Genomic DNA, 25,333 nt, shown 5'->3' with positions numbered 1-25,333 from the left:
TTGTTGGTCTGTGTTGCTTCCAGCCTGTGCCTCTCCATTAACCCTCCTTGAGTGGTGACACCTCCTGTCTCCTATTCTCTGAAACAGCAGTTCTCAACCTGTGTAAACTAGTACAACCACTGTGGAAATTTCTCAAAGAAACTAAAACTGGAATTCGATTCTATCTAGCTCTTCTCCACCTCGATACCTTTACGAAAGAGTTAATGGTATCATATTACGGTGATATGTGCATACCCATGTTCATGGTACCACAATTCATAATAGGTGAATCTTGGAGACAGCCTGTATGTCCGTCAACAGATAAAAGGATGCAGAAAGTGTGCTGTTTATGCACCATGGAGTATTTTTCTGCCATAAAGAAAGATAAACCGGAGTCATTTATAGGGAAATGGATATACCTTGAAATCATAACGTTAAATAAAATGAATCAGACACAAAAGCTTAAATACATATGAACTAAGGGGCAAAATAAAAGTCAGATAATACGAAAAGGGAAATAAACCTTTGCAAAAAGAAAAGGGACTAAGAGATAGCGGGAGGGTGGAGGAAGGGAAGGGGAAATAAAAAGAATGAAGATGTGTTATGTACTGTAACAACTCCCTGTGTTGAATATAATCATTATGTTCTGCAAACATGCGCTAACAGAAATACAAATTAGAAAAAAATAAAAACGTGTGACCCTTGTTAGAAATACAAATTATAGACCATTATTCTAATCCCAGTGAATCATGGACTCTACAGTGAGGCTCAGAAATCTGTTGTAACCCCCCTCACTCTTGATGGTTCTAATCCATATTAAACATTCAGAATCTTGTCCTATCACCTGAACCCAGTAAATACAAAAACGTAAGCAGGGAGATGTTATTTTCAGCCTGGATAATATTTTTCCATTGTGTTGTTCATGGCTTGTATTTGTGGACACATTATATAAAGTTTTTATGTGAGCTGTATAGTCACGACAAGGAAGACTGCATGGAAGCCAAAGAATAAAGTACATGGTATTAAATGTACTCTGAACTTTTCAAATCTTTATTTGGATCGGTGAGGTTGGGGCACAGATGGGATCTAAGGGAAGCTGTTAACATAGTGTACTTGCCATTGAATTTTGAATTGAGACATCCATCCAAAAAATTGCCAATGCTACTATTTCCATCTCTTACTGCTTGAATAATTAAACTAGACTTTACCAATTATCTGCAATACATTCAAAGCATTCTCTAACGTCTAGGTTTTATCCACAGTTTAATCCCAAACTATGTATAAAGAAGCCCCCTTAGAGGGCTGGTTAAAACCTAGATTGCTGGATTCTATCCCAACTTCCTGACTCAATAGTTGTGGGATAAAGGTGAGTATTTATGTTTCTGCAAAATTCCAGAGATGCTGTGATTGATGTTTCGGGAACTCACTTGGAGAATGACTGTTCTAATGTAGTCTTTCTCAGTGGCAGATAGATGGTCAAATCAGCTGGACTTCCTAGTGACCTGTAGAGTCTCAGGACCTCTACTGATGCTTGAATCCAGATCTCCAGGTTGTGCTTGCCCAGGATTTGTATTTTATTAAGCTCCCCAGGCAGTCCAGATGCATACTCACATCTAATAACCAATGAGAAAAGAGGATACCCCAGGGATACTGTTAGTCTGAGCAAACACAAGCCAAATCTCTCCTTCAATATTATCAGTTTTATACTGGTAACTTGGCATATATTAGTTGAATGAATTAATGATAATAGATGAATATAAGTAGTTAATTGCTAACTTTCTGTTTGTTTGCTGTACCTTTGCTTCATTGTACTATAGAGAATATCATCTGTGTTTTAGCTACTTAATTCTCCAATCCAGGCTGGGACTTTATCTTGTCTTTTTTATATCTCCAGTGCCAAACCAATTATCTAGTATGTAATATGTATATCATTAGGGTTTATTGGGTTAAACAGCTTTGCGTGTTAAATAGAGTAACTCTTAGGGTATGCCTGAAAAAGAAATGGCAGGCTTAAATGGCAAGGATTCATCTCCCTTGGTATCTTTTAATGTTATAAGAGGAAAGCCAGCAATTTGGTTCAAATGCAATATGAAGACTACAAGTATAACTACAAAAGCCCAAGCCAAAAGCCATACCAAGTCTTTGGTGGTGCTGAAATACAGCATCAAGTCAGGAGTCAGCAACATAAAGGCCATTAAATATGATGAATACCCAGACATTGCATTCAGGAGAGCCGCTCTGCACCAGCGAAGCCAATAAGTGGAGGAAAGGGCTTACTTAAATTTATGAGTCCCATGTGTGCTCAGGATTATGTGGGTGGTGAGACTACTACAGGTTGTAAAGAAGAACCAGAACAGGGCAAACGGCAACTTGGGTGCTTCAGTCATCCCAGGTTAACCTTGGCAGGGAGAAGCATTTCATAGTGTCACTCCAGTTGGATGTTTAGTATCCTTTCTTAGGAGAAAGGTCAGAACTCTCATACGGCCGCTTTACATGCCAATAAGTCTAGAATAGAAATGGACCACGGTGTGGAGAGCAGCCCCTGGTACCAGGGTTGAAATCAAGGATTGTACTAATGTTCCTTTTTCTGCTGTTGTCCAAACCCATTGTTGGAATTCTAACCCTTTTGTGTCCTTGAATAATTTTCAACGTTCTGATTTTTAACAGTATTGACTGACTTCTGTGTTTTACAGTCTGCCTTCCAGATTTCAGGTCCCTTATCTTGGCATGCAAATTACCTAAACTTTCAGCTTCCTGTCTGAACCATGTAGGTCCCTTTATCATCTAATTTATTCTTTGAGACCTGAAAGCATTTGTAGTGAATGTGGCAGCCATATCTGATCCAACTGTAGACCAGTAACACTTGTGCGTATCTACTCTCAGACCTGTCTTGCTACCTGTTTGGGGGTTTCAGGGTTCTCTTGCTGGGATTTGTAGATTTTGTCAGTTGTGTCCAAATGGTCCCCGTGGGATTCTCTTCATTTATATTATGGATATTGTCACAGTCCATTTCCAAGGTCATCCAAGCAGAAATTAGATGATACTTTTCTTTTAATTTTTAACTTAGTAATAAAATGACTAAACTTTCAAAGGAAAATGGCTTTATGATCAAGCCAGAGGTTCAGATCTGAAAGAGGTTAAAAATCTTTCAAATTATGTGAGAATTAGATTTTCACAAAAGTTAGTATAAGTTAAAAATCATATGAAATTCTTTGGATTCTGGGTTCAAAACATCATAGGTAGATTTTCACTAATTAAAACTTTAGTAGGGACATTCCAAAGTTGGAGGTATGTGGGAACATATCCATTGTGTGGGATGTCCCATTCATTGTGGGACATTGTGCCTTGGTAGACAAGCCAAATAAATGCAGATCATACTTTTCAGCATTGTCATGTTCCCAAGCATGCTACAAACCTTCCAAATTTCCCCAGTGTGCTAATGCCACTTCTGTTGGGAACTACCAGCTTAGACTATTCATTTCTTCAAGGCTAATATTGTAGAGGAAGGCGCAGAAAATGTGGGCTTGTTTAAAATCCAAACCAATTGGCAAGAACTGGTAACTATTAGGGAGTCACAAGAAAGTGTGAGGTACAAGGAAGGGCTAGTTGGTAATCTTTGAGGGTTTGTCTGGTTATAGAATCCCTAATATTTGTGTCATAATATATAATAGAAGAGTATTTATGGATAAATAATAATCATACCGAATGGCTCTTTACTTTAAGCATGTGTAATGGTTCAAAAGTCCAGGAATGAGTTTCTCAGCTACTGTGCTTGACAGATGAACTTCTCTTACAGATAAACAGAAAATGTAACCATCCAAATATTTAAAATATAAGATTTCAAAATAAAGTAGTATTTTAGAATAATGTGAATTTGAAGTACAGTATTTCAAGACTTGATGAGGTATAATTTTGGTATTAATGAAGACAAATGAAACCAACACTATTTAATTCAAATCTGCTGAACTAGAATAATTCAAATTCCACGTTAGTTTGTGCATTAGTTTTTTTGAAGAAAGGGTGGTAGATAGAATTTTTTATCCTTCCTTGTTTATCGATCATAATGGATAGTAAGTGATCATCTCTATCTTAGTTACTTGAATCCTCCAGTATTTAGTATGGTTCTTGAGACCAGTACATGTTCAGTGTATGTTTGACTCATAAATGAATGGTTTCAAAGAAAGCCTTCAGAAAAGATTAAGTGATAGATTAAGTGAATCAGATCTAAATAATTTATTAAATTTTAAATAGTTTTAATATTTTAAAAACTTTGTATTTTTAAGCTCTTTTATTCTAGGTGATCTTGCACGAGCCAGCACACATTACTTACTTCCTCTGAGAGCTCCCTGAACTATATTCTAGATGGCTACAAATTAGAGCATTAAAAGAGCAGACGTCTCTGCCTCTATTTGCATTCTACCAGCTCACTTTTCTCATGGTTTTGTTGTTCTTTTGGCCAGGGATTCGACAAACAAGTGGATGTGTCATATATTGCCAAACATTACAACATGAGCAAAAGCAAAGTGGACAACCAGTTCTACAGTGTGGAAGTGGGAGACTCGACCTTCACGGTTCTCAAGCGCTACCAGAATCTAAAGCCTATTGGTTCTGGGGCTCAGGGGATCGTGTGGTAAGTGACACTGATTCAGTTTTGCTTGTAAAGGGAACACGCTGTGTACATACACCAGACCCAAACACCGACGAAACGTGAATAAACAGGTAAATAAACAAATTGGCAGGAAAAGAACATTCTACTCGGGAGAAAATAGAGTTATGAGCACTTTTTTTAAGAGTAGGAAAAATGTATTGAGAAAGAAAGCTTGTGTCTAAGAGAGATGGAAGGGGGACCAGAAAGTGGTTGCCTGAGCATTGTTTCTTATTTATTATGCATTTTCTAACAATATTTACAATGTAGCTTGTGATGTGTTTTTCTGGTCAGCAGCACAAAAGATTCATTACACAAGGACCGTGAAAAAAAAAATCAAGAGAGCCAGAGGTTCCTAAACTGTTGCTAACATATTTAGGAAAATTTTATTTGCATGTTTCATAGCAAGAAATGAAGAGCTATGCATTAAAAATAACACGTCATAAATGTAACAGCAAATAAATCTCCCTACCCACTTAAGAGAGATAAATGATATTTTCATGTTCGGGTGGGTTTTAAACTTCAATGCTTAAATTTAACAATGTAGAAAAGGGTTGCATTTAAAAAACATTTTTCTAATTTTTTCCAAATACGAAGCATCTGGGCTCCTTTGTAAACTATTCTGTTATGAAATTTTTGGGTGGCCAACTGAAATCATAACAAATCTAGATCTGACTCTTGCAAAAGTAATGACATCTGGTTGATTAATAAACATTTCTTTTAGACAGTTTCAATATGTAATGTCAAATATATTTAGTATGAACTTGTCAGCATGATAATTTTCAGTCTTTTGGATGACTCATATCCATGTGGTTTTTCTATAAAATGGAATACTTCTCAGCCATAAAGAATGAGAAATTGGAGTCATCCATAGGAAAATGGATGCATATTGAGGCTATACTCTTAAGTGAAATAAATAAGTCACACATGTGTAAATACCGAATAGTTTCTCTGGTGTGAAAAACTATAATTGTAAATAAGATCCTAATGGTATAATTGACAGTATGTAATAGGACGAAAAAGGCTAAAGGTGTAGGGGAAGTGGGAAGGGTAGGGAAATGGTAATAAGGGAAAAGAAAAAAATAGGAGAAAATGAAAAAATGGAAATAATGCATTTGTAAATAGGGAAGGGAGTAAGGGGTGAAGGGAGGGCAGGACCAAGGGGAAAAAATGAGAACCAAGACCTGTCATGTAAAGGTAGAAGAACCCAATGGTGAATGTAATTGTACTGTATACCTAAAATGTACCAGTAAACTCAATGTGGAAAAACAAATAAGTAAAATTTTAGGCCATGCACCTTAAATATTTATATTTTGATGTTTACTTTTATAAAGGATATTTATGTAATTATTTATTTGTTATATAAATTGTTGCTATATTAATTATTATTTGTATTTAAAAACAAAAACTTTTGAAAAAGAAATTAACACTTTAAAATACTTTTTATTTTCTATTTCATTTTTACTTGTTCCAAATATTGGCCAAGTTATTTTAGGGATAGCGATGGACTGTTCTCATTATTTTTCAAGGCATCAGTCTATACTTACTGAAACTACGTAAGAAATGAATTCACTTCATTTTGACCGGTGGTTTAGGTTCAGTGTCATAGCTTCTCCAGGAGACTGGAGAATGGCCCTCTCATGCACTTACTGAATCAAAACACTAGGATTTAAGCTGCATTCACTAAGTATACTCAGGCTTTTTTGGGAATTTATCTAGTAAATTTATATCTCTCTAATGTCTAGCAGTGGTTATTTTTGCAATTTGAGAAATAGACCATTTTCATAATGAACCAAACTTTGCATTTGGAAGAAGTTGAAATAGGTAAACAAGCAATTTTTGTTTCAGTGCTTATTTATTTTTATGGTTCTAGTGGTACAAAATATTTTTCATGGTGTGGAAGGCAGAATAATGGTTTCCTCAAAGATGCTTAGGTCCTAATCCCCAGAATCCTTAAATATGTTACACGGTGAGCTGAAAGGATTTTGCAGAAGTGACTGAGGATCTTACAATATGGAGGTTGTCCTGGAATATCCAGGTGGCAGCAGTACAATCTTATGACTTCTTAGAAGTGGGAAAGGAGGGGAGAGAGACTGGGCCGGGGAGACACAACAGGAGCTGACGGAGATGACATTTGAAACATGAGAGAGACTCACTTTGTCACTAGCTTTAAAGATGGAGGGAGTGGGGCCGTGAACCAAGGGGTGTGGCCAACTTATAGAAGCTGAGGTTGGCTGTCAGCGGAGGGCAAGACAGTGGAGAACTGAGTCCTACAATGGCAAGGAACTGAAATCTGCCCACAACGAGAATGAAAGGTAACATTCATCCCTGCCACCTTCAGATAGGAACAAAACTAAGGTCCTTAATTTTGCCAACATCTTGTGTTAGCCTAGTGAAACCCATGTTATGACCTGCAGGGCTATAGGACATAAACTCGTGTTGTTCAGGCAGTTAAGTGTGTGGTAAAGTATTAGTGATACTAAGATACATAATATAGTAAAGTTTCTAACAAAATGATTGCTGTAAATCTCCTGTATTTACCAGAAAAGGGAAAAACAAAGGGTTTCTGATTTTTTATATTAATTTGAAGTATTTTAGAATATTAACATGAGGATTTTTTTATTGAGTTTATTGGTACATTTTAGGTATACGGTACAGTTACAGTCATTATTGGGATCTTGTATCTTTACATGACAGGTCTTGGTTCTCATTTTATCCCCTTGGCCCTGCCCTCCCTCCCCTCCTCCCCTCCTCCCCTCCCCATTTACAAATACTTAGCATGAGGATGTTTTGAAGAAGACTCAGTTCAGGTGTGTTTCATTTTCCTTTCAGTACAGCTGCCACAGAAAGTGAAGCCTGAGTAGAAGGAAACTGATAGACCTTTAATGACTCAAAAATAGATCCAAAGCAGCATTATTCTTAAGATTGTTAACAGAAACATTTGGACATTTTATGCTGAGAATTTTATAATGTGTTTTGTAGGACATTTTGGGCCTCTATCTCTCCGTTTCGTGGTATGGAAATCATCCTTAATCTTGGGTATAGTAACCGAAGTAGAAGTCACTTAAAATGTCTCTGAATAGTGTTTTAAATCCCATTTTAGAACAAAGTTATCAGCAAATCAGTCAAGAAAATCTGACTTTCCAAATGTTAGCCTTGGAGTTTCCTGAAATTATTCATAGTTTTGTCTTTAGCTGAGGGAAATAAAGTCATATTCAGCTAGCAAAGAGCAAGACGAAGGGGCAGAGTTGGATTTTAATGACCACCCTGCTGAGTGTGTAGACATTGTAGGTAGAACACAGTCTTCCTGACACCACTGTGGTTGTCCCTTCTTTTCTGTTTCCTCAACCTTAGCTTTGAGATATCGCTATTTACTCGTAACTTGGACTTGCAGTGCACTGTTCTGTCTTGCAGCTTTATTCTTGCAGTACTTTACCCCAACAACCACCTTTTATTCCACTTCTGCTCTGTTGCCTTTGTCAACAGTGAGATTATCTGCCTTTTTCACGCCAAACACACATCCGGTCCCAGACACGCCCCTGAGATCCACTCACCTTTCCCATGTTCTCAACGACTGTCAGATTGACACAGTATCTTAATGTAGTGACTAGTGGAAGTTGGAAACTGGAAATGAGTGCAGTCTCTTGAACTAATTCTAAGACTGGGGTCTCAGGCAAACTGCAACAGATCATTTATTTATTTTACTTAAAAATTTTTTTTTTGTGCTAGGAATAAAATATGGAGGCCCCAATTCCAAAAGAGGCTTTATCAAAAATTTCAATTTGCACATGTCATCATGAATTGGTGCATGTGTTTGCAAGAGCAACTCTGCTTTTCACATAAAAATGTTGACATGCTGGTACTTCCTTCAGAGTCACAAGACTCCCTAACCTGTTTGAAATGGAGTCATATTACCTTGTACCAGTGACTGGGTTTTTGCAATTTTTGTTCCCTCTTCAATTGTTTATTTAACACGGAGAGGAAGAGGCAACACTAAAAGATCTTCAAAAGAAATTGACTATCACTATTTTTTGTTTGTTTACTATGAAATGATAGGGCCAAAATGTCATTATTGAAAATCGTTAAGCAAAGCTCATATGAAATCTTTTGGAATAAATGAAAAATTTTATTCTACATCTAAGGTAAAACAAAAAAGAGTGCCCGTTGAAGCAGAAACAGTGAAAATTATTCTGCTTGGCTGTGTCAGCTAAGGAGTCCTCTATAGCTTCAGAGGTCATTGTAATCTGTAAAATGAGGTTTTAACAGCGGTGCTCAGGAGCCAGTTGAACAAATCATTTTAGAACACTTTTCCACTTATCCACAAGAGGGTCCCTCATCGTGTTGCTTTTTTACTGTCAGCCTCAGAACAAAAACAAGCACAGGGATAAATGGACACACAGAAATGTCATTGTCTTCTCTCACTCCCGTTCTGCTGCTGCTTGCCAAGGAGCATCTTCTATTTTCTCACTTCTTTCTTCAAAGACGATCCAAGCTGACAGCTGCCGTGACGGCAAATCCGAACAACCAACTTTAGCTGTTTGGCCAAGGTTGGTGTGCCCTGTGACCACTGAGGGCTGATTTTACAGATTTAGATGGAGGAAAGTAGAAGCGTTCCTTCCTTCTCAGGGGTGTTACACATGGTCGGCTTGAAAGTGGCCCCAGTCAATGTAAGCCGGATCTTTATAACAAAGATGTAAGCTTAATACAGCTAAAAGTATAGAGTTACAGTGTTTCTCATAAAAAATCTGTGCCTTGAAAATGAAATATTTAGAAGTCAGATAGTATGGGTTATGTTGACTAAATTTTTCAGAAATCTCAATTACAATTATAGGATAACTTTTTTTGTGGGGGTGCTGGGGATCAAACTCAGGACCTTGTGCTTGCGAGGCAGGTGGCAGAACCACTGAGCTAAATCCCCAACCCATAGGATGACATTTAATCAACTGAAACAACTATCGTTGCAAAATGCTTTGGAAATAATCCAGTGGGCTAGCTTAGTTTAATTTAAATAGAAAATATATTCATATATTTGAAAGATATGAATATATAATGTATATATAACCAATATGTGATTATCATATATATATATATATTTCATAATCCACATTAATTTGCTTTAATTGGACACACATATGTATTCTTTAAATATGTACAATATTTTAAGATAAAGTATGATCAAAAACATGGTGAATGTTTAAATGTTTAAAAAAGTATTAGAGTAAAATATAAATCACCATTAATCCCTCTCAAAAGACTTCCCCTAGCTTTGAACACACTTATTCCATCATTCTTGCCACTTTCTGAAGCAGTTATGAAAATCTTCTTTCACAAATGTCCTTACGTGAGATAGAGCTAAAGATACAGAGGCAGTAATGCTGCTGCTGAATTTCATTAAATGGAAAAGCAGACTCGTAGAAACATTATAGTGCATTCTCTTCCACCTTATCCATTGGATCTGGCCCTGTGTGACTTCTGGCTCTTCCCCATAGTCAAAATGAAAAGGTAGATGCTTTCCATGGATTCAGAGCATTATGGCAGTCACTGTAGCACAGCTAAGGACACTCACAAGGGAGGACTTTGAGAACCTCTTCAGAAAGTGGCAGGAATGATGACTTAAGTGTGCTCAAAGTGAAGGGGATTTTTTTGAGGGAATTTAATAGCAATATATGTTTTACTGTAATAACATCTCTAAACTTAAACATTTAGCATATTTTTAAATCATACCACAATTTTTTCATCATACCACTCAGCTTTATTTTGTTTTGTAGAAAAAAATTTGAAAAGGTATTCCTGGTGAATGTCCTCCAATTAGTGGCCTATAATGATGATACCCTATGTACACAAGCAGTCTAAGATTTCCATTGCAGGGCCTGAAGCTCACCAGGACCTGAAGTGTTCCTATATTCATATTTGGAAGAGGGCTTGTGGCTTATCTCATCACCTTCCTTTGATAGGTGGACGTTAGTGGCTATAATGATCTGGTTAGAAATGTGTTAGTGTAGTCCAGCTAAGGTTTACATAGACTGAAAGAATTTTAGAATTCTTGTACACGTGGTTTTTCAAAGAAATATGTGTGTGATCTATACTGAAGTATGAGAGGGCTAGACAACATTCAGTAAGTAATAATATAATACATGAAACTTTTTACTGCATTTATTGAGTTCTTCAGTTGCTCGAGTCTGATATGTGTCTGTATTATATTTGTACATATGTACTAAACATGTGTAGTTATCATATCCTTCCGTATTGAGTCTCTTTAAGGCTGTTGAGAATGCGATGTCAGTATCTGCTTTCCAACTACTCTTTTCCTAAGCACATGGAAAGGAAAGGTACTTTGGCAGTGTGTTTTGTTTAAGGTTTTCATTGTGGAGCACAGTCTGTACCATTGCCTTTCCACTTCTGTGTATACAGCTCCATGCAGTACTAATAGGTGGAATTATTATGGGTCATATAGAGTACTTGTTCAAACCAGAAAATCTCTGAGTTTGCCCAAATGCTTAAAAATCTTCTGTAATATTGCCAAGTCAAGTCATTAGCAGAGCAGTCACTGCCCATGGAATAATCGTCAAATAATAATAGCCTCTATGTGCTTTGAAAAACATGATTTATCGAAAGCCCTCCCTTTTAATATGGCCATTATATTAAGGAAATAAAGACTCTGCTGAATCACAGATACTTTCAGCAACTTTTCCCACCTTGAAGATGAATTTGAGGTGCTCTGTTTACACTCAGATCTAATCAACCTTAAACTAATTACTCATACTTACGAAGAGGCTGAGAAAGGTTAGAGAACATCTGACAATATATATATCCGAAGAAAAGAGATCGAAACTTGTTCATGTTAGGGTGCATGATAGAATGATACTCAATATATAGTTCTTACTGCTGTAGATTAGCATGGAAATTATAAAGTTCTCAGAATTCAGTAATTCTTTTCTCCTTTAACTATTACATAATCAAAGGTACTGTAAATTTCTATTACTCTCTTCAGTTATTATAGTTACAAATACACTTATAGCCAATGAATATTGAGCTTTCCATTGTATTTCATCACCTAACTTTCATTATTGTATACTCTTGGTTTACTCATCTATAAAATAAGACCCTAGAAAGTAAAAAAATAAACTCAACATCTAAAATTGCCTACTAAATCTAACATTGTCATGACTTTTAGTAGATTCGAAGAGGGTAGTATTAGATTACACTTTTCTAACCAAGGGAAATTGAGCAAGATCAACTGGTGTGTAACCCTCAGATTGTAAACGTGGAATTTAATAAAATGACTACTCTATTATTGCTCTGCTAATGAGCCTGGCAAAGTAGCACTTGGATTATTTGTCCATATCTTTCAACTTGGCTTCTGTTAAGTAATATTTATTCTGTCTGCCTCCCTGCCTCCCTGCCTGTCTATCTATCTATATTTGTTTGAAACATTAATTTTAAAATTCACAGCGTGACTACACAGATCGAGCTAGTCACCTTTAAGCACGGAATTCGGAAGGGTAGATTTCATGGTTGTGAAGCTGATAAGAATAGAGAGGAAAATGATCCAGCGGATTTTCCCAAACATCAGACTTCCTGAATAGTTCAAAAGCAACTTGATCATTGGACCCTGAGTGATTCTGTTTTGTTTCTGGAAACATCACTCAAGCTCCTGTGGCATATTTCTTAGAGTTTCTAATGAGCCTTTCATCATAAATTATGAAACGTTAATTACACATTTCCATTTAACCCTCGACCAGTGGAAACGATTATCCTCCCACCCACATCTGGAGCATCAGCACATTCTGCATCTCTGTGATATCCCACCTATTTTACAATATCGATCCTTAATCACTACCTTCTTGAGATCACGAGCATTGAGCTTCGGACACTGTCTTTATACTCGCAAGAGGCTTGAGGAGGAGTTGGCTCCATGGAATGTGGACAGAGTCGGACACTGTCTTTTCCGCCTTTGCTCCTCTCTTTGGCCTTTTGAATAGTACTGGCTTCACGTATTTACTTATCAGACTCTGTAACTGATGAGTCAGATTTGTAAATACCATTTTTTTTCTTCACGGAGAAAATGTAGTACTTTGAAAATTAGTGGTAGAAGTTTGATGCTAAAAGGAAAATAATTACACATATATATACTACCCATATTTCTGCACATTAACCACAAGATAAGCCCATATTTGTAAACGTATAATTGCTGATGTGATAACTGGTACTGAAGGGGTTGGTGGTACATAATCTTGAAATTTATATTTGGCTTTGGATTATATTATTGTCATTTATTCTGCATTCTGTCATTCATCAGTTAATTTGTAATTAATTTACATCTCTCTAGTGAGCACTGACAGAAGAATTTGTAGCCTAAAAACTTTTTTCTTGGAAGAGGTTAAAAATTGTCATTTAAATTTCCATAAGTACTCTATTATAAACAGCTGGCCTCCTTATCAATCTTTTTTTTGGTATAAATACAAATGTCTCTTTCTGGAGAAATAATTTGTAAGCACATTGTTTATGTTTTGGTTCTTATCCTAGTCCCAAGGAGGAAATTGTTAAGTGACGCTGACCCTTCTTTCTTCTAAGACCTGTCTTCTAGGACATCAATCGATTTTTTTCATTTCCAAAACAAGAACAGTTTGTGATGATACCTATACTATTTTGTCTGATGCATGAATCCTAACTAGTTGTTAGGATTTAAGTGTATCTGTGGTTATATTAAAAGATAACCTGTAGTCCCAAGTAGCTAAGTAAAGGCTTCGTTCCACACTATCCAGTATATCTTGCAAAAAGGAAAATTCCTAACAGAAAGGAAGCCATTTCATCAATTAAATTATATTAAATCCCAAATGGTAAATTCTATTCCTTAGATTTCGGGAATCATTCTCATTTACTACTCTAAGAGACCTGTCTATTCCATTTGTAGATAAGGTAGTTATTTTTTTTTAAGAAGAAAGCATGTACGTGTTATAAATATTTCAAATAAAGATACCAATGTTTAAAGATCTTTGTCTAAAGCTCAGAGGGAAGGTACAAGTCACGCCTCTGGCCCATTCCAGCATCACATTCTGTTTATTGTCTGAACTTGCTCATCTCAGATTTGAATGTGGGAGCTGAGGACAAAGGAAGATATCTGTTGCCTTTGAAGATGGAGCGACAGTCCTATCATCCCTCTTGTCTGCTCTCTACTCCCAGCTTTATATGCTCGCCTGCAATGAGATTTAAATTTATTTAAAATATTTGACCCTGTCAAGCAATTTGTACTTTACCTGTCAAAAGTTATGAATCCAGCATTAAACTATCACATTTTAAGCTTCTAGGCGCCATGAGAAATTCTAAATTACCATAAAAGAGAAAATTTGGCCACTTTATTTGACGTGAAGTTTCTTTTAGTTGAAGACATGTATCTTAGGGTTCTCGTAGCTGGGCTCTTCTTTGTTGGTATTCTTTATTTTTTATGATTAAAATGTTTTCACAGAAGAGTCCAGTATATCCATTTATAAAATCAACATGTTCACCGCGATTCAGGGAGAAACAATGCCAAATATATTTTTAAAACATTTTCTTTGGGTTCATCCAGGACAACAGACTCTAGTTGCTATGGAGACAAGTGATATTGTGGGGGTGAATTGCAGCCAACCCGCACCTGTCAGCAAGGGTGCTGGAGCATGGCCACCTTCACGCAGGGGAGCTGCCTTTTCTTTCTTTCCTTTTTTTGGTGGGGGGGTTAAGACCAGGTCTCACTATGTAGTTGAGACTGACCTGGAACTCACTATGTAGCCCAGGCTGGTCTCAAACTCACAGTGATCCTCCTGTCTCAGCCTCCCAAGAGATGGGATTACAGGCATGCACCACCGCGCCTGGCTGGCGCTACCTTTTCTAATTCTCATGCTCCTACTCCATGGGCTGGTGGCTAATACTGAAAGAATGAACTTCAAATTTCAAGAGATCAATGAGAGAAACTGAATTTAACTCTCAGAAGTGTGGGTTGGAAAATGACTCGTGTATAGAAGATCTAATTGACCTAGTATGCTAAAAAATTCACAGGCGTGGTTCAAGATGCCTAAGGTGGAAAGAATCAAAGAAGAGAGGAATATTAGAAGCCAAATAGGTTCACATTAACATTACCCCTCCTCTGGAGAGACCCTTTTCTGTCCTTTCCCTCCTTTTCCTTATGGACTTCAGTCTTTCACAGTCCCCCTTTGTCTTGAGTCTGTCACTCTCCTAGTGTCAGGCACACTTCTCCCATCTCCTTGTCCTCCACAGATGTTTTCCAAATCTCCTTCATCCAGAGAAGCCCAACCGGCTGCTTTCTCAGCCCCCTGCTGAAGAGCTCATGTCATCACACTGATTTTCCCCATTACAGGTTTATGAGCTGCATCCTTCGCTGGGCTCTTGCTCCCACTTAGCAGCTGTTTTGCTTCAGTGCCTCCGCAGCTACTTATCCCATTGCCCATGGTGACTGTTGTCGCCCTTTCCAACTTCCCTGCCCGTCTCAGTTCCCTCTCACCAGCCGCTGTCTTTGTGGAGGGCCTTACCTCCTACTTTCCAGAGAAAACAGATGGTCTCAGGTGAGTGAGCTCTCAATTTCCTCTTCCTTGTCCTAGTTCTTTGCCATCTGTTGCCTTCCCTGCCCACTGAGTTCTTCCAGATGAGCCCTGTGGGCTGCCTTCCCCCGCCCCGTGTCTCTGCCTCCACTTCCCTTTGGGGCCTATGAATTCTTTGTGGTATTGAGTCAACTGAAGTTTTTCTCCCCTGCCTGTGAAAGATCTTGCAAAATCTCAATTAAAAAGAAGTTATTTATAACAAGTGCGTATACCCCCAAACTACTTTTTTTTTTTTTTTTTTTTTTTTTTTTTTTTTTTTTTTTTTGGTATCGGGGATCGAACTCATGAACTCAGGTCCTTGTGCTTGCAAGGCAGATGGTGGAAGCACTGAGCTAAATCCCCAGCTCGTGTCTCTCTTCTTGTTGGACTTCTTGGTGTGAAAGTGCTGGCTCAATATATTCTTTCAGCGCTGATTTCACATGGCTCCCTGCTGGAGTAGAGTACTTAGAGAAGGCCACCAATGGCCTCTGTGTCTACTGGCTTCCTTTCAAGCCCCACTCTTGACTAATTTTTACTTCTCTGTAATGTTAGCAATGATAACTATCCAATTTTTTTTTGAAGTTTGCCTTTGCTTGAGTTTCAAGCTGATAATTTTCAAAGTCTGCCCCTTGTTTGGAATTGGGTGGCTGGCCAACATGTTGAGGGGTAGTCGGTGTGAATCTGTGTGATCTCAGTGACTTTACCCGCAGATGGGGCTACATAGGCCCTGCGTTAGAGTTGTTAAAGTAAGGTAAATCAGTCAACACCAGAACCTCTGGACCCATACTCCCCACCCTTTCCAAGAATTTCTTTGATCTTCCCATATGCCTTTGCTACATGACTTGTTTCTCCATTAGACCAATGTTAACTAAGCGACTGTACTTGTACTCCTATAGGTTGATTGTAGTCTGACCCACATTGTGTCCACACTGTGACTTTACTATATAAATTACCCTTGATAAAAAGGCCTCAGTAGCCACTCCCTCAGGATCCCTGCTGGACATCTAGGAGCTATTCTTCTTCCCTTTATTTCCAATAAAACCCTAACTTCTTCCTTTAGTTCTCAACTTTGTTCCTCAATGTTGTGAGACCATGGACTTGGCACATCTGTCATCTAACAAATTAGGAGTTCTATTTTTTCCAGTAATGACATTAGATCAGGTTGAAGCCAGCTGTTTTCTGATTTCCCCCTACTTCTACAAGCAAGCATATGCATCTTTTGCTAGCCGTCTCTTTCTACCCTTCAAAAATTCGCATTTAAAAATGTTCTTTTCTCTTTTGATTTTTCAGCCTTATTCATAATTCAATGCCTGATATCTCTAATATCTATCATTTTGGGTACACTTTACTTCTAAAGTGTTATTCTCTATGTCCATTTTGGTCGTCTTATGTCCGTAAGATTATTTAACAGCCATCTCAAATCAAACAAACCCAATATACGCTCATGATCTTATGCACACCCTTGTTCTTCCCATGGATTTCTTATTTAGAAATCATTATTCCTTTAGCTTCCACAACCAGAAACTATTGAGTCACATTGGCCTCCTTTCTTTTTCAGAACCGAATATGATTCTTTCCAGCCCTACTAGTACAGGCCTTCCTTATGTTTTATGTCAGTTGTCATCCTGGTTACTGAGCCGATGTCCTCCCCACCCCTTTCTCTTCCTCCCTTGATCCGTCATCACCGTCGTCTTCCACGCCGCTTACAGAGGACAGTTCTTTACACATTAAGTGTGAATGCCGTAGAAAGACATCCTAGTCATTGCTCCCAAATGTGCCGGCCACTTTCATGCTTCTGGAGTTTTATTCATTCACACTGTCCTCAGACGTCAGTTTGTTAGGCAGTGGCGGCTTTATTTCCTGGTGGGTGCCATGGTGCCATCTCCCCATAGCTCCTTTGGCTGTGATGAGTGAGTTTGGGCACAGTGTGTACGTTATTAAAGCTTGAGAGAGACCAACATCACTGTCACTGTGGGCCATGCAAGAGTGGGGACACTGTAGCCATTCAGGAGACAGTGGTGCAGATAGCAGAGTGTGTGGTGCGTATGTTGTGTGGCCACCTCCTGCAGTGGGAGCAGTGGCCCCAGCAGGAGAGAGGGTTTCCTCAGGCACTGTTGATGCTAACTCTATTCTGAGCAGTGGTGAGGAGCTTGAAGCTCTTGTCCTCTGTCCAGTGAGTGCTGTGGGGCCCAGCGACCACGGGGCCTCTCTGTGACAGTCACAGACAGTACTGAGAGTGGGGTGAGGTCAGAGAGCGAGTGGGAACCTCCAGCGTGGGAGCCATGAAGTGCAGTGTGGTGGTAGCAACTACTTTGGTGCTCCTCTCTGCTGCTCCTGCGGGGGTGCCTGCCCAGAAATGGGACTCTGCACCCCACAGCCATGTGACCCAGGAATGAGGTAATGTCTGGGGATCCCCACCCCAACTCTTTCAGCTATAATTTCTGCCAAAGATCCAGTGGGAGTGTGATGCTGCCAGAGCCATGCAGTCTCTCTCTGGACCTCCTTTGTCATCCACCCCAGGGGCACAGTGATAACAGAAGGTGGCTCAAGAATGCTATGCATGTTCTATGGGCTACCAGGGAGTGAGGCAGTAAGAACCAGGGCAGTGTCTGCCTTCACTTATGGCACCAGTGGGAATCCACAAGCAGCCAGCCGTCCTTCAGCCCCGGTCTCAAGGGCTCCTTGGTCTCAGGTTCTTGAGCTTAGTACCCACGACATCCCGCTCCATTCCACAACACCCATTCCTATAGAGCAAGACAGACTTGGAATCACTCTGCTGAGCTGCATTGGGCTTTTGAGTCAGTTGTCTACTGAGACAGCACAGTGCAGTCTTTGTGTGTCAGAGATGGAAATGTGCAGGGTTTCTGGCTCTTGGAGGAGCCCAGACTCAGACATGGCTCATTTCTCACCATGGCTCCTGGATATAGCACTCTGGGTGTTTGCCAGGAGGTGACATGAGCTCCTTTTTCAATGCAAGGCAATTGTGCAGACTTTAGATTACATACCTAAGCGGGCTGGAGGCCTGTGAGGATTACGACACTCTCCAAAATCTAGGATTGCCAATGTCTCTTCCGTTATGGATTGGAACAAAACTGTCCCCCGAAAGCTCATGGGTTCAGAGGCTTTTGGGAAGTAGTTAGATCACGGTCAGGGGTACTGAGCTCATCGTGTGTTCAACCACGCATGCGATTCACAGCTGAGCGGGCTGCTAAGGCAGACAGAGTGGGCTGGTTGAAGGAAGCAGGTCCATGGGGGCATAAAAGGAAGGGCTTATTCTTGGCACCTGCTCTTTCTTTTCTCCCTGACTCTTCCCTTTCTGTCCTGCTTTCTGATTGCATTGAGCTGAGTGGCCTTGCTCTGCCTCGTCCTTCTGCCCCATTGTTTCTTCCTTAAGGCCATGGTCCCTAGGACTGAACCTTTTGAAATCATGAGCCAAAACAAATCTTTCCTTCTTAAAGCTGTGTACGTTATGATTTGGCCACAGTGATGAAATCTTACCCATACAATTTAGTAATAGAGTTTGTTTCTTTGTTTATTGGTACCAGGGATCAAACTCAGGCCCTTTTGCTTTTGAGGAAGGCGGTGGAACCATGAGCCAAATCCCCAGCCCACCAATAGAGCTTAGTGGAACTCTGTCTTCCACCCTTACTTCTCTGAAAGAGAAACTCTCCCCCACCCAGCTATTGAGCCAGGGCAGTAGACACAAAGGATTTGGTTTCTCCTACCATACTTTTGTTCCAGGTCTCTAAATCTAAACAGTGTTTTCATCTCATTCTTGCTCATTTCCAGGTTCTGCTCTACTCCCCTCCAAAAGCAGTCATACACCTGTTGCTTTGGTTCTTTGTGGAGGTGAAGGAGAGCTCGGGGTGCCTCTATTCAACTATCTGAAATGTACTTCCGTCTTTTCTCCACACTGAGTGGACCTGACATGCCTACCATTTTCCATGGAAGACTCCTTCTCATCTTCCAACTTCAGTGGCAATGCTGCCTTTTCTGTCAGCCTCATCTTACCTTCCTTACTGCTCGGCTAAAGTAACCGCTCTCTTATCTGTAATGATGTGACATTTTGGGGCACTCTTCATATATTTATGTCTGACCTTGCTGCTAGATGATGGTCTTCCTGAGACAAGGATCTTGACTCATTTGTCTTTGTTGTCATAAAATCTCAAAAATAGAGAAGGGAAAACAGTATTTTTTAGCATTAAGTCCTTGAAATTTCAGAATTACTCACTAGGGAAAGATTTTTGAGAGCTTTTTGTGAGAAGTCGTTTATATTCAATCACCCAGTTTTATCTCTAGGCCCCTTTTGCTTAATCCCATACAAAACAAAGCTGAGCCAGTTGGTAGGGTACAGAAAAATTCCTGTGTATTAAATCTCTTTGTACTTACAAAAAAAAAAATCTCAAAAATGCTTAGTGCATAATGAAAATACTTTAAGTGTATAATTGTTTCCTATAAAATTATTCAATAGTATAATATATATTCTATGTATTAATAGCATGACCATCTAACTTCAGGAATAATATAGCAAATAATTTAATATATTTAAAATCTAATATTAGAACTATGAAATAGATATATTCTATGCAATATTGAAATAATAATGAGAATAGTTCAAATTTTCTCTAATGATCATGTCTTTGGCCAATGTAAGAATGAGCTAATAACACTACTACAATTGATTTTTCAAGTCATTAATTAAATGTCATAACAATTTAAATCTGATCTTATATATTTAATTGCACACACACACATATGTGTATATATATATATCCCCAACCCAGCTTTTAATATTTTTGAGTAACCCAAAACTATTAGCTATTTCGCTTGTACTGTCACAGAAATCTTCCTATGCATCTGAAATCTTCATTTTAAAAAGAATCAAAGTTTAAGCATCTCTCAGAAACTATTTTTCTAGCAGTCGTTTTAGCATGGAAAAAATACTCTTAACCAGAGTGTTTTGTTTAAGCCCTCTCTAAATCTGTGATATATATATATATTTATAGCAAATTCTATAAGAATCACTACATGGTACAAGTCAAGGACTACACACACATTTAATGAAGTAATTCTGTATTTTGATGTCAATAGAAGTTATAACACTGTCATGAATATTTAATTGTAAATGAATATTTATGCCATCATGAATCATCACAGAATGTATTCTATCACTGTCATAAGAAAAATCAGTCCTGAGTGCTACCGACACAACTGAGGTCCAGACTGGGGAGAAACCTATCAGTACTGTTCATGTGAGGAGCATAAATGACTTTGGGTGAGAATCCCTAGATGTAGTAAAGTGGAAAAAATGCAGATATTGGTGGTTTTCTTTATTCACTGTAAGCCTCAAATAAAGAAAAATGCTAAACAAAATAAAAATATAAGCTCTTCCCTGAAGCAACTTTATATCATAGGGATACAAAGCTGAATGGTCAAAGGTCCTGCCATGCAGTCAAGAGATTGACATGTAAACACATGCATTCCATTGCTTTTCTTGGGCTGGTTTCTTCACATGCTTCAGTTTTTAATACGTGAGTCAGGTCAGGCTAATTCTGGCTGCTGTAACAACCTAAAGAGAAAGGTAGAAGCTGAAATGCAATCAGAGTTTCTTTCTTATTGGTTGGAAAATATAGTAAATAAGGGAATGCTCTCTGTTCTAGTCAATAATTCAAGGAGGCAGGTTGAAGAAAGAAAGCTCTAACATACCAGCCTTAGGATGTCTGGCAATTCCAGTCGACTGGGGATAAAAGTATAGAGCAAATTGCACAGGCCAGGCCTGGAAGTGCTATTTCCCTTCTGCTCACCTTCTGCTGGCTGAAACACACTACACGGCCATAATCTAACTGTATGAGAGGCTGTAAATGCTGTCTGTCTGTGTGCCCAGGAAAAGTAGGATTTTGCTTTCCTTGCTCTATCTGAAATGTCAGTGTCCCCCTAAGTCCAGTGACAGTGGCCCTCTGACCAGATTTCTCTTATCCTCATGTTTTCTTTGTTCTGGTACCATCATACACGAATATACATTATGTCACTTCTCTCTTGACTGCAAATTCCTTAAGGTAGAACCTATCAGACTGGTTCCAGTTGTTTTTCAAAGGGTTGACACAGTTCCTAATACGGAGAAGGGACTTACTAAATATTGCTGTTCAGCTCTTGGTTTTCTTTTCTTCACTCATAGCTCACTGGACTCTATTTCTGTGCCTACCACTCTGCCGAAACTGTTCTTGCTAAATTAATGTCAAAGCAAATGCCAAATACAGCAAGTTCTCTTTGGTCTCCTCCTTATTTGATTCAGCGTACCAGCACTTACCAATTCCTTTTTGATATTCTTTTGAAGGTTTACTTTTGAGGTTTCCAACTTTAGCTTCCTAGTTCTTAAGTAAACTCATTTTTCAAAGGATTGAGAGTGCAGAGGAGAGCTGTCGGGTGCTAAGCGCTTACAACCTCAAAGATAAAAGAAAGGTCTGTGTTTTTAATGAGGTGAAAGCCCAAATTCCCTCTCAGATAAGGGATGGTAGATCTTGGAAGCTCAGTGTATGAAGTGAATGCTAGAGAGAGGAGAGGGGACCCTGAGACAGAAAGATACAAGGTAATAACAGCAAACAGATGACAGAGACACCCTCAGTAAGAAACGGAGACTGAAGAGACCAGAAAGAGAAATCATGATTTTTAGAGAACAATTTCTGAGGGAGCGGAAAGGCACTAAAATGATTAACTTTGAAAAGAGGCACTAAGTCTGTGAAGAAACAAAATTAAGAAAAAAAAAATACTGTTTTTGCTTGTAGTGAGCCGTGTTTGATATGCTGTACAAAATATCTGCACTAATGTAGTTTTACTGTCAAATAGAGGTAGAAATGTGAATGGGTCTCCTTATCTTTTGATCATGGAGCTAAACAAGAAGAGGAAGTTGAAAGGAAAAGTAGGAAAAATGTTAGAAAGCATCCTTAATCGCGGAGTAGTTCCTACAAAATTGGGGATTCTCGGCTTCTTGGTACTTTGAGGAAGATGAAACTCATTGGAAGAATGACTGGTAGAGACGCTTTATCATTGAAATATCTCAGTCAATACAGTAAAAGGTAAGGAATAGAAACAGACTCAGTTGCTGTGTTCTAAGGATAATAGCCAAATGCTGTTCATAGATTTGTATTGCTTTTATAGCTGATCGTATTAATTTATTTTTGTCCTGAAGCAAACCTGGATTTCTGGATCAGAGGCAGAATATTATTATGTAAGGCAATAATTACATCTGTTACCCAAGTCTCTCTTTCCAGTAAAATCAGGTGTTGTTCTTTACATACAAAAGGCTTTTTGACCTACTAGGAAGAAATTACGAATCTCAGAGTTTATGTGGGAACTTCTTTATAGCTGCCAGGGAGTGGGGTGGGAGAATAAATCTCCTCAATACAGACAAACCCTTACTTATGGTGGTATGGTTCATGATTTTTTTTTTTTTTTTACTGTATGATGGTAGGAAAATATGCATTTAGTAGAGATTTTTGAATTTTGATCGTCCCTGGGCTAGTGACACGTGGTACCATACTCTTTACAGTGCTGGGCAGCAACAAGCCACAGGTGCTCTGTAGTAATCTGTGTGGCAAAGATACGATGCTTGGTATGTTGAGTGTATTTTTGATTTATGATATTTTCCAATTATGATGAGTTCGTTGTTGTCTGTATATATAAATATCTTCTAGGTTGAGAAAGCAGAGGTTCTTACTTTACAAGCCTTTGGAGTGTAAGTGGGATATCTCAGATTCTTTGGCTTTGAAATATGAATGCATTTCTCTCAGGAGGTCTTTCTTTATTTATTCTTTAACTTCTAGGACTTTTTTTCAACTGGTGTGTTAGTCAGCTTTCTGTTAATATAGCAAATATCTGAGAAAATCAACTTGCAATGACAAAAGGTTTACTGTGGCTCATGGTTTGAGAGGTATCGGTCCATGGTTGGTTGGCTCTGTTGCTTTGATTGTGTGGTGGCATCATGGCAAGAGGGCATGGGAGAGCAAATCTCTTACCCTATGATCAGATGTAAAGCAAAGGCAAGATACATAGACCAAATGCTGAGTGTCCCCTTTGAGAAAGGGCACAGCCCTAATGACCTAAAATTTCCCACGAGGCCAGTAGTGTTACTGGATGGGACCAACCTTTAGCAGGTGAACATTGGAGGTCACGTATTCAAACCATAGCAGATTCCAGTTTTCTTTGTCCAGAGAACTCTAACAATGCAAAACACTGAAATACCTATTATTTTATGTGAATAATGGTAATAGGTATATTAATGATGTAAAATTCCAGCTGTGTAAAGTAACATTTCTGTTTTTAAGTACCTTATAAGATTGCTACTTTAAGGTGATGTAAAAATGATCAATGTGATATCTGAGTTTTCATCAACCCTTTACCTAGTAGAACACAAGGATTCTTTGAATGTTTTTAATTAAACCAATTCATAAGTGCACATTCTGTGGCCACCCATGCATCTTTGTTCTTTGTGAAAATTTCACATTATTTCCTTAAAGACACTAGAAAATGGACAACTTGGTACCTTTTCACAGATTTATTCCTAACTTCTATTATATCCATTCAAAAATATTTATTAGCAATTTAATTGGAAATATAATCCTATTACAAAGAATATGATTGAGATTCCATGATATTTTCAGCCATATTCTCTAACCAGCTGAGCATCTGATGAATAGTTTCATTGCTTGCCCAAAAGCATAACAAGGAATGTTAGTTTTTGTCAATATGAGACTTTTCTTTAAAGCATGAAATATAATACATCTTCAGAGAACTGGAAGAATATGCATTCATAAGAATTGAAAAAGAGAGCCTTTCTTTGTTCATATTTCATGTTGATTTCCTTTTACTGTCCTAATTTTCCTTGAAGTTAGGAAACACCTCTGTTTCAGTCTAGTCCATGTAATTTAATCAGTCTTTATTTAGTACCACATATGCTCTATATATTGTGCTGCGGACTAGAGCTACAATCATGGGTTAAACACCTCATCTCTTTCAAAGCTTTGACCCAATAGATCAGGTCCAGTTATAGGAATTTATATTAGATAGGATGTGCCCAAGACGTTAGACCCAGAGAACACTGCCTTGAACAGGTCTCTCTTCATTAAATGCTGAGCTGCTGCAGTGTCAGGTGATGGAGCAACTCTGTGTCCTGGAGTTGTCCAGGAATCCACATAGTGTTGTTTTTGCTATATGGACAAAAGCCACGAGGATCATTTTCCAGCTTGCAGGAGGAAGAAAATAGCAAGTGGAGTGCCAGCAGTCTGTCCATATGCACGCGAATATTCAAGAAGTTGGATTTTTCTCTTCTGTCTCATCAACTGTTTTGAACCTAATCTAGCTGCAAGGAGAGATGGAAATGCTTGTGTTATCTGCTGAATTTTATGTGCCCATCTAAAACTGGGAGTTTTATTACTATGGGGTGGGGTAGGTGTTGGGAGACCATTAGTCTCCGAAGCATTAAGTCTGTAGTATCTGGACCTGATAACCAACTTTCAATCTGTCTTCTTGCTCATTTTGTGGGCCTTGCTGCAAGTCAGCAAGGGTTTTAGTTCCTGATCCCTCCAAATTGTGTCCCAACCAGCTGCATTATGTGGATTAGGGCCAATTGATTCTCAAGAATGGCACAATGAAATGTTAAGCTGTGTGACAAATAAATGGATTAGTATGGTGAACCGATGCTGTCACCTTATCTGGCTCCTTCACCTTGTTTGCCCAATCTCTCATAACACCTGAGATTTCTGAAGAAAACCCACATTGAAGGATGAATGAATGAGTGTTGAATGAATCATTTGGAATGTTAACAGGTGGCTCTGAGTTTCACCTGCTTGGAAATACAAACATATTTCTTTCTGGATGCCCTTTAACTTGTCTTTCACCCAGGTTCCAGTTTATTTTGTTTAGAGAACCCCAGCAAGAGAGAAATTGTAAAATACCTCCATGAAGTCTGTAGTATTATTTACCTAATCATGTACAATTCCAGCTTTACACAGTAAAAATATTTCTTCATGCCCATGAATAACATCGATTGTCATAGGGTCTTTGGCTTATTATTTTCTTGTTTTACTTTGATCTAACTCATATATCAATTTTGGGGGGAAAAAAAAGTAGTAGGCAAGGG

The 25,333-nt window shown here is 38.5% G+C and overlaps 1 protein-coding gene across 5 annotated transcripts in view; it reads left to right on the top strand.

Annotated features, from left to right (window-relative positions):
- Positions 1-25,333, top strand: part of Mapk10 (mitogen-activated protein kinase 10) — a 308,006-nt gene that overhangs the window by 178,501 nt on the left and 104,172 nt on the right. For 4 of the 5 annotated variants that reach the window (XM_033759309.1, XM_010621655.2, XM_010621664.1 and 1 more), the window contains one exon: positions 4,440-4,609. In XM_033759309.1, the coding sequence (XP_033615200.1) occupies positions 4,440-4,609 (170 nt within the window). Of the gene's footprint in view, positions 1-4,439; positions 4,610-25,333 lie in introns of those variants that run through there. The other variant, XM_010621678.2, reaches the window with a different exon arrangement.

The sequence above is a fragment of the Fukomys damarensis genome, unplaced genomic scaffold, assembly GCF_012274545.1.
Source record: "Fukomys damarensis isolate Sample0158 unplaced genomic scaffold, DMR_v1.0_HiC HiC_scaffold_37, whole genome shotgun sequence".
NCBI classification, from domain to species: domain Eukaryota; kingdom Metazoa; phylum Chordata; class Mammalia; order Rodentia; family Bathyergidae; genus Fukomys; species Fukomys damarensis.
This window is presented reverse-complemented; position numbering and strand designations above follow the sequence as displayed.